We start from the raw sequence: 10,065 nt of genomic DNA on the forward strand, positions 1-10,065 counted from the left end.
TGAAGGTTTCCCACTCCTCTACCCCCACCCTCAGCCCCACCCCTGCCCCAGTTTGCATAGGTTTTGCTGAGAAATCTACTGTCATTCCCATTCTTGTTTTTCTACATAATATGTCTTTTTCCTCTGGCTGCTGTTGAGATTTTTTATTTCTATGTTGTTTTTAGCAATTTGACTAAGATATGTGTTGGCATAGGTTTCATTTTGTATGCTTGCATATACACATTTGTAGTTTTCATCAAATTTGGATAATTTTCATCCTGATTCCTTCAAATAGTTTCTCTTCTATTTCTTCCTCCTTCTATGACTACAGTTATTCACATGTTGGATCATTTGTTAGTATTCCACAGCTCAGCAACATTCAACACATTCCTTCTTGTTTTTGTTTTGTTTTGTTTTGTTTGTTTTGCTCTGTCTCTGTGTTTCACTTGGGATAGTTTCTACTGTTATGTCTTCAAGTTCACTAATCTTTCTTTCTGAGGCCCTTGTCTGCTTTCAGCCCCACGTGATGTGTTGTTCATTTGAAATATTTGTAGTTTTCATCTCTAGAATATCCAGCTGAGTCTTTTTTATGTCCCTTCTCAGATTCCTGATTTTCTCTATCTTCTTATGAAGGTACAACATATTTCCATAGCTGCTTTAATGGTTTTATTGGCTTATTCCATTACATCTGTCATGCCTAATCTAATTTTACTAATTGACATTTCCTCCTTGTTATGGACATTATTTTTCTGCTTTTTGCATGCCCACAGTTTTATATTGGATGCCACAGAATTAGAGTTTTTCCTCCTTGCTGCTTATTTATTACTATTACTTTAAATACAACGGACTTTGTTCTAGTAGCCCTTTAAGTTACTTGGAATCAGATATATCATTTTAAGGCTTACTTTTAAGCCTTGTTGGAATGAGCTCAAATCAATTTTAATTACAGGGCTAATTTGGTCCCTAACTACAAAGCATGTAGTTTTCTGAGAGCACTATCAAATGCCCCCTTGCATTATGAGGTCCTTCCACTCTAGCTGGTGGGAACATGCGGCACTTGAAGTATATTTTAGTCTAACATTCTCTGCCTCTCCTGCCCCCTCTCACCCAGACTGTTGGTAGTTTCTTCTCATGAGTGCACAAATCAGAACAGAGTTACTTCAAACATCCAGAGTTCACTCTCTGTAGTAGTTTTAAGAATATATCCACAAATTCTTTGATATTCTTCCTATCAAATTGTGGAATAAGAGTTCCCTTTGAGTTGTTAAACTTAGTGACTCATGTCTGACAAATAAGACTGTGGCAGAAGTGATGGGTTATCACTTCCACGGTTAGGTTATCAAAACACCGTGTGGCTTCTTTCTTGAGTGCACTCTTTTGCCTCTTCTCGAAGAGCTGGTCCAAGGGAAGCCAGAGTCTTCAGGCCAGTCAAGTTATCAGTGACTGTACCCTGAAGCTCTGGCCACCAGCTGAGTTGCAACCATATAAGAAATCTTAAGCCACAACTATTCAGATAAGCCGTCCCTGAATTTTAAACACTAGGAGACTGTGTGAGCAAGTACCTGTTTATTCTTTTTCTGATGCTAAGTTTTGGAGTAATTTCTTATGTAGCAATAAATAACTAATACATATTTTGGTACCTTAAAGTAAGTATTTCTGTAACAGCAATAACTTAAGTTGTGAGTGTGGCTTGAAGCTGGGTAGTGACCATTGAGGAAGGTATTAGTGAAAGCTTCAGGTACCTTGAAGAAGCTGTACTCAGGTTTTATTTTGAAATAATTTTGTACTCACAAAATTTGTAAATATAATACAAATAGTTCCTATCCAGCCTTTATCCAGTTTCTATCAGTGATAATGTCTTATATAACCATAGCACAGTATCAAAACAAGGAAATTGATATTGATACAATATTATTGAGTACACCACAGACTTTACTCAGATTTTACCAGTTGTGTGTATGTTTCTATGAAATATCATCATGGATTGATTTGTGTAACCACAGCCATGATTAGGGTACATAACTATTTCATTATCACAGTGAAATTTCCTTTTGCCACTTATATACATAGACACTCTTCCAAAATCTATTCCCTGGCAGCGACTGATATATGTTTTCTATCATTATAATTTTGTCATTTCAAAAACAGCATGTAAATGGAATAAAAGAGCTTATATTCTTTTGAGATTGACTTTCATTCAGCATAATACCTCTGTGATCCATTTAATAGTCTATTTAGTATATGAGAATTTCAGTTGACTCCACTTCCTTGTCAGTACGTGGAACTGTCAGTATTTTGTATTTTAGCATTCTAACAGTAATAAAGTGATATTTAATCATGGTTTTAATTTGCAGTTCTCTCCCAATTAATGATGTTTGATATCTTTTCCTGTGCTTCTTGCTTCTGCATATACAGGCCTTTCAAGTCTTTCCTCCATTTTCTAGTTGGATTATTTGTTTTGGTAGTAGTGAGTGCAAAGATTTTTAAAAACATTCTGAATTTAAGACCTTTGTCAGATATGTGGTTTTCAAATATCTTCTCTTAGGCCCATTTTTACATTCCCTCAACAGAGTCTTTCTCAGAAAAAAAGAAATGCTTTTAATTGGAGTCCAATCTATCATTTTTAATACTTTGAAAAAAATTATTCTGTTTATAAAAAAATAACTCTTTGTTCTTTTTTGTTCTTTTTTAAAGAACATATCTAAGAGCTCTTTGCTTAACCCTAAGTTACAAAGACCACCATTTTGTTTCATATTTTTTTCCTAGAAGTTTCATGTTTTGTAGTCTTGTGTTTTATATTTAGATCTATGATCCATTCTGATTTAATTTTGATATGAGATTCAAGTTGTGGGTGGGTTTTTGTTTTTTTTGTTTTTTTTTGTCCTTGGTGTCCAGCTGGTCCAACCAACCCCATTTATTGAAAAGAGTATCCATTCTCCATTGAACTGCTTTTTCACCTTACACAAATCAGTTAACTATACTTGTATAGAAAATATTTCTGGGATCTATTATGTTCCATTGAGCTATGGAATACTACAATATCTTGGTTATTGTAGCTATGGGTTAAACCTTAATTTTAGGTGGTATTGAGGCCTCAGACTTTATAATCCATTATTAATTTTTCCCACTATTTTAGTTTCTTTTGTTTATCTGTATATTAAAAATAAATTTGTCTATACATAATAATTTTGGAATGTTGATAGGAATTTCTATAAGCAGAAAGAATACTTGGGCAGACTTGTCACCTTTAATGTGTTTATTCTTGCATCTCACTGTATCTTTCCATTAGGGCTTTAATTTTGATTGTCTTATGGTCTTCAGCATATAGATCCTATAAATATTTGATTAGACTTATAGCTAAATATTTCACTGGGAGTGAATGTAAATGGTATTGACTCTTTAGTTGCCATTTTTTCATTGTTTGTATATACAGATATGCTTGAATTTTGGTGTTAATCTTGTATTCTATAAACTTCATTACTCTAGGAATTGTTTTGCATTTATTTTGAGAATAATCTACGTAGGCAATCATGTCATTGGCAAACTGAGACAGATTTATTTTTCCTTTTCCAATTTGTATTACTTTTATTTCTTTTAAACGCTCTGTTGCACTGGCTAGGATTTCCAGTCAACTGTGCTGAATAGGAGTGGTGAGTGTGGACACCCATGCGTAGGTCTCAATATTAGAAGGATAGCATTTGCCTTTCACCGTTAGCTACAGTTTTTAAAAATAGATATTCTTTATCCATTTGAAGAATTTCCCTTCTGTTCCTATTTCAAGTTGCTGAGAGTGTTAATCATAAGTGGATATTGAAATTTGTTAAATGCCCTTTCTGCTTTATTTAGTATGGTTGCATGGTTTTCTTCTTTAGCCTGTTGTTATCATGGATTACATTGATTGATTCTGAAATGTTGAATCAGCCTTGCATTCCTTATATACATCTCACTGGCCATACTATATTACTCTGTTGATATACTGCTGAATTCACTTTGCTAATGTTTTGGTCAGTTTTAAATCTTTATTGATGATAGATATTAACCTGTATTTTCACTTTCTGTACTGGCTTTCTCTGGATTTGGTATGAAGGTAATGCCAGCTTCACAAATGAGAGATGCAATGTTCTATATTCTGAGAAAAAATAATGTAGCATTGGTGTTATTTAAAAGCAAATGTTCAGCGACCAGTGATGGCATATGGAGATAGAGATTTTTTTTGAAAGTTTTTAAACTATAAATTTAATTTCTTTAATGCCTTAAAAAGGCTTTTAGTTTAAGCTATATGATCTTGGGTTAGGCTAAAGCTGAGAGGTTCTAGGAAAATGAGGTAAATATTATTGTAAACTAAAGGAGAAGGAATCCTTAGAATACATTGGCATTAAATTTATCAAGACTCTTGTCTACTATAGAAAATGGGCCTAATGTATTAGTTCATCAAGCTGATGAGATTTCCAAAAATTCTGGAAGTTGCTACCTGGTTTCTTCCTGCTTACAGAAAATGTTAAAGGAAGGAGAGAGACTAAAGGAGGCTGCTCACAAAAAGCAGCCAGGACTTGATAGCTTTGGGCCTTTCCACTTCTTTATCTGGAAAATAAGGCTAAACTTAAGAAGAAATTGCTTTCAGGAAAGCATGGTGGTGTAATGATGAAGCCAAAGATGTGTCTGTAAAATCCTTTGTTAAGAACTCATCATGGTTGCACGTGGATGTTCAGAGCATCTTTCTGTCAGAGTGAAGGTCCTCCAAAGTGTTTAAGTTGTTTCTTCTGGATCCTTTCAGTGGAACACTAGGTATCCTAGCAAGTGTACAAACATGCTTCTCAGAAACCCAAGGTAGGGAAGGATTTATCTTAAAGAGATTTGAGGGTGTGGCTTTTGTCTCATGGATAAAAAGTGAAACCCATGATGATTCATAGAAGACTCGCGATGTTTGAAAAACAGTTAAAGGCGGATAAATATTTCGGGACCAAAAGGAGCAGAGACCATATAGATAGGCAGTTGCTGAATGTGTAAGTTCTACTGTCAGGAAGTCATCTGAGAAAACAATTTGTTTATAAATGCACACCATCTTTCATGAGAATGGAAGGATGACTCAGCAGAAACCAGTTCCCAGGGGGAAGACCCAGCACCATGGAGAATTATTTCCAGACCTTGAGACATAATCAAGTAACTTTAAACATTTTCGCAGTTAGATTTAATGACTGCTTTGGACCAATGCTCCCTGTGTGGCTGAACCAGTGTCTCCTTTCTGCTTCCTCCTTTCCTCCCTTGTGAACAGAAACATCTATAGCGGCTGCCCCCGCCTGTCCCACCACAGTATGCTGGATGTATGGGAGGCAAATATACTGTTCCTATAGTTTCACAAGTCTGTAGAAGAAAAAAGATTAAATTGAAGAAGCTCTACCTAATGAGCCATGCTGAAAACATTCATGCGCACCTGATATGATTTACATAGTGAGATTCTGAACATTGAGGGGCTGCCTTTTGAGGGCCTTGGGAAGGGATGAGTGCATTCTGCACATGGAAGGAATACAAATAATTTATAGTCAGGGGACATAAATTCCCTCTGATGGTTTTTAAAAAATTTTTTTATTAATTTTTTTAATGTTCATTTAAGAGAGAGAGAGAACGAGCGAGCGCACACAACCAGGGAAGTGGCGGAGAGAGTGAGGGAGACACAGAACCCGAAGCAGGCTCTTTGCTGACAGCTCAGAGCCCTGATGCAGGGCTCAAGCTCACGGACTGCAAGATCCTGACCTGAGCTGAAGTCAGACACTTAACCAACTGAGCCACCCAGGTGCCCCACTCTGATGGTTCTTAAAATATGCCCATATATTCTTTGAGTCCTCCCCATTTCACTGTGGGCTGGACTTAGTGATTTGCAGAAGCAAATTCTATAAATAGAATATGGCAAAAGTAATGGTCATTTTCAAGATGGGGTCTTTTATAAAAAGATCACCTTTCCAGTGTGGTTGCACTCTCTCTCTTGAATCACTTGTTCTCAGAGAACACATGCAATGAACGGCCAGTGAAGAGGTCCAGGTGGCAAGTTTCCTGCCAACGTCCATGTGATTTTGAAAACAGAACCTTTGTGTCCAGTTAAGTCTTGAGAAACTATGGTTCTGGCCAAGAGTTTGACTGTCATCTTGTAAGAGACCCTGAGCCAGAAATACCCAGGTTGGCTACTCCTAGATTCCTGATTCTCAGAAACGATGTGAGATAATAAATGTTTACTGTTTTACACTGCTGAGTTTGTTATATCACAACAGAAAAGTATGATACTCAGTACGTAGCTCCCTCCTCTCTGGTACTCTGGCCTGTCAATTCTAGTCATCTTGCTGTGTCTTCTCTACTCAGCTTCTCTTCATGGCTCTGTTTGGATTTCTCCTTCTGGTGCTGAAGCCTCTTTAGGCAATTCGGTGAAAGGATTTTTTGTAGTTTCTAATATTTTAAGATTTTTTTGGAGGAGAAAGGATTTAAGATTAGCTTTAAGTTGTGAGAGGCTTAGGGCCAGTGAGTTGAGAGAATGAGGAAGGGCTGAAGGCATCAAAGCCAACTTTCTATGTAGAGAAGCATGGTTTATAAAATGCAACATGTGAGCACCTTGTGTATGAGAACAGTTGGTTCCACTTACCCTGATGCTTTGTCACTTACCTCCACCCCACAAAAGCTGAGCGTGGTTGAGGCTAGCTACCATCTGGTGACATATGTGGTGACCTGTCTTAACTAACATATTTTTCCCAGCTGCTCTTATCTGCTCTCTGAGGTTAGTAATGCACACACACGTCACAGTCCTGCCTTTTCTCCTTTATTTCACCATGCACAGTTTACTCAATTCCAAATCAGGCTCGTTCTTTCTTTCACATGCATACACACACACTCAAACCCTCTTTAACTGATGCTCTTATTTGCACATCTAAGTGTCTTTAGCTAGAGTGCAAAAACTTCCTACAGGTTCTTTCTCTATTAGGCTTGTTCTCTGTGTCATCCAGATAAATCATGCCGATAGAGGCTGATCACCAACAGAGTTAGTGTTGTAATTCTGGATTAAGGTATTGGAATTGGAATAAAATACTACATGAAACCAATTTCTCTCAGCTTCTAAATGACCGTAGAGAATCTCCTTAGAATTTCTATACCTATTCAGAGTAAATCATTGAACTAGGAAGTGTGTTCTTNATCTTGGGGCTGTGAGTTCAGGCCCCGTGTTGGGTGTAGAGATTATTTAAAAATAAAATCTTTAGGTGCACCTGGGTGGCTCACTCGGTTGAGTGTCTGACTTCGGCTCAGGTAGTGATCTTACAGTTTGTGGGTTCGAGCCCCGCATCAGGCTCTGTGCTGACAGCTAGCTCAGAGCCTGGAACCTGCTTCAGATTCTATTCTCCCTCTCTCTCTGACCCTCCCCTGCTCACGCTCTCTCTCTCCCTCTCTCTGAAATAAATAAGATTTAAAAAATTTTTTTAAATCTTTACAAAATTTTAAAAAGTTATATAAAAGAAATCCTAACTTTCCAAAAAAAACCCAGAAAGATTAGAAGACATATGTACATAATGTATACAAACCAAATGATTTATAAAAGTCTTAGAAAACATAGAAATAAATTATAACAGTATTCCAAATAGGAGAAAGATTATACCTAGCTGGGAATTAGGCAAACCTTTCCATGATTATCAGGAATCAAGTGTCAGTAGGGACAAAAAAGGATAGAGGTGGGAACTTATATTGGCGACCTGTGCTTCTGAGTATATTTAATTTAATCGTTTGTAAAGAACCACAAATATATTCCAGTAAATACAGACAATTTAACATGCATTCCTTCCACAATTTTTTTCTCATATTTTTGTTGCCATTGTGTTCAAATTACATGAGACATTTTAAGACCTATAACCTAGTGGAGATGTTTCATTAAGACGAGCTTCTGTTTTAATAACTCGCTCTATTTGTTAAAAAGAAACTGCCTTTGTTTCTTGCCCAATTTTAAGTCTGTATCATTGAGTCCCATAAAAGGGAGTGTGTAGGTTTCTAAGTAACCCAGATATTTCTCGGATGTCTGGAAATCCACACCCACGTTAGTTACACTGGCTTTTGAGATTTTACAAGACAAGGTTTGGAGGCAGAGCACTTTTGACAAACACACCTAGAGTGTCTTCGTATTTGTTTTTAAACTCAGGACAGCTCAAAGACAGTATTCTAGGACCCAGCTTATTCAAACAATGGCTTTCCTTTGAAATAAGATAGTCTGCCTCCCTTAAAGGCATAGTAGTCACCTCTGACACGAAGAATGGAAGGTAAAATAAAGTATGTGGAGAACCAATTTTCCATTGCCGGATTTTTTTAAAAAACTGGTTTGCATTAACTCCTTTCTAGGTGACTGGCCTAGGCCAGAGGATGCATAGGGCAGGTTAGGTCAGTCACCCCTGAGTCTGATGTGAAAGGTTTGATGTGGTCAAGGAAGAGGTGTGGAAAAGGGTGTAGGTACCATGGAGATCTGTAACAAAGGAAGCAAGCATATTCAAGGTTGAATTTCCCCCCAAGAAGAGAATAAACAAAAAAAAAAAATTTTTTTTATGTACAAAAGGGCAACAGACAAAATAATCTCACCTTATCTGAGATCTTTAGCAAACAATATTTAATGTCAGTCCCTTTAATCCCACCCTTGTTGAGAGAGAGAGAGAGAGAGAGAGAGATTGAGAGAGAATGAGAGCAAGAGAAGGGGAGAGGAAGAAAATCGATAGTAATGATGAATGGCAAGCCGGAAAGATAAGGTGGGATAAGGGAATCTGAAATGTCAGGGTGTCTCCTGTCCTGGGAACCTTTGAAGCATGCTCCATGACGAATCCCATTATCTCCAGGCTTAGAATATTCCTACAAAGATGGATAGAAAAACCAAAGGTCTTTGGAAAGCGGGGCCACAGCTCTGTGCTCAAGGCTGCAGTAAATTTTGCATTGCGTGACGTGAGGATGGGCGGGGGGAGCCCCAGGCGGTGGGGTGGACTGGAGGGGCACNNNNAAATCGGCCTCTCGGAGTGGCCAATCAGAAGTCAGGTGAGGGAATTTGGGTCCCCACCCCAACTGGGTGTGTCAGCACGTGTGTGGTGTTCTGGGACCTTTGTCCCGCAAAGTCACTCTGGGCGGGCACCCCGTGCTCCCTTTTTCTGGTCCGATCTGCTTGCCTCTTTCCTCCTCCACACCCACCTCGCGAGTCGNCGCGGTGGATCGCGCAAGGAGGCGCGCGCGGGGCAAGGAGCCGCGGCCGCGGGAGCGCGGTCCCGGAAAGAGCCGCGAGATGCGCCTTACTCACATCTGCTGCTGCTGCCTCCTTTACCAGCTGGGGGTCTTGTCGAATGGGATCGTTTCAGGTAAGTTCTCCCGAGACTTTGAGCTTTGCTTCCTGACTCCCCCGGCGGAAACCGAGAACGCACGGGGAGGCAGGGCTGGTGCAGCCGGTGCGCGGCGAGCAGGGGGCTCCGTGGGCAGCAATAAAGAGGAGCGTGCGGGTGCAGATGAGAGGGTCACGCTCGCGAGCGAAGTGCACTTCTCTCGACCTCATTTTAAACATCCTGGAATGGCCCGCCTTCCTCTGAGAGTAGAAATATTTGCAAAGGTACGTTTGCAGCACCTAGGGGAAAATGGGGGAGTACAGAAATTGATAGCGACGCTTTGCTCTGACATACACTTAATAATTTATCTGTGTTGGAGTCTTTGCACCGGGTTTCCTTCAGCAACCAAGCGCTGTCACCAAACTTTGCTGCCCCACTCCTTCACCCCTCCCCCCCCCATATCATCGCACTTTTATTTTGAAAATGCTGGGGTCTGTAATCTGATCGCGAGGCTCAGGGGTTGCAAGCGGTTCAGGGGCTAGTCGGGGGGTCTCCAGCGCATTAACACGAGAGCCTGGTGTCTGCACCGTGTGAGCCTGGGAATGCTTGTGCTCGTGGAACCGCGGCACTTTAAGCCCTGCACTTCTCTGTCTGCCCCGCCCGCAGGGCTGCAGTTCACCCCCGACCGCGAGGAGTGGGAAGTCGTGTTTCCTGCACTCTGGCGCCGGGAGCCGGTGGATGCGGCGGGCGGCAGCGGGGGCAGCGCGGAGCC

At 39.9% G+C, this 10,065-nt stretch overlaps 1 protein-coding gene across 1 annotated transcript in view; it reads left to right on the top strand.

Moving 5' to 3' along the window:
- Positions 1 to 10,065, top strand: part of ADAMTS19 (ADAM metallopeptidase with thrombospondin type 1 motif 19) — a 245,515-nt gene that overhangs the window by 3,261 nt on the left and 232,189 nt on the right. Inside the window, exon 2 of the mRNA XM_077768867.1 lies at positions 9,096 to 9,577. Within this exon, the coding sequence (XP_077624993.1) occupies positions 9,096 to 9,577 (482 nt within the window). The remainder of the gene's footprint in view (positions 1 to 9,095; positions 9,578 to 10,065) is intronic.

The sequence above is a fragment of the Crocuta crocuta genome, unplaced genomic scaffold, assembly GCF_008692635.1.
Source record: "Crocuta crocuta isolate KB4526 unplaced genomic scaffold, BGI_CrCroc_1.0 scaffold64, whole genome shotgun sequence".
NCBI classification, from domain to species: Eukaryota; Metazoa; Chordata; class Mammalia; order Carnivora; family Hyaenidae; genus Crocuta; species Crocuta crocuta.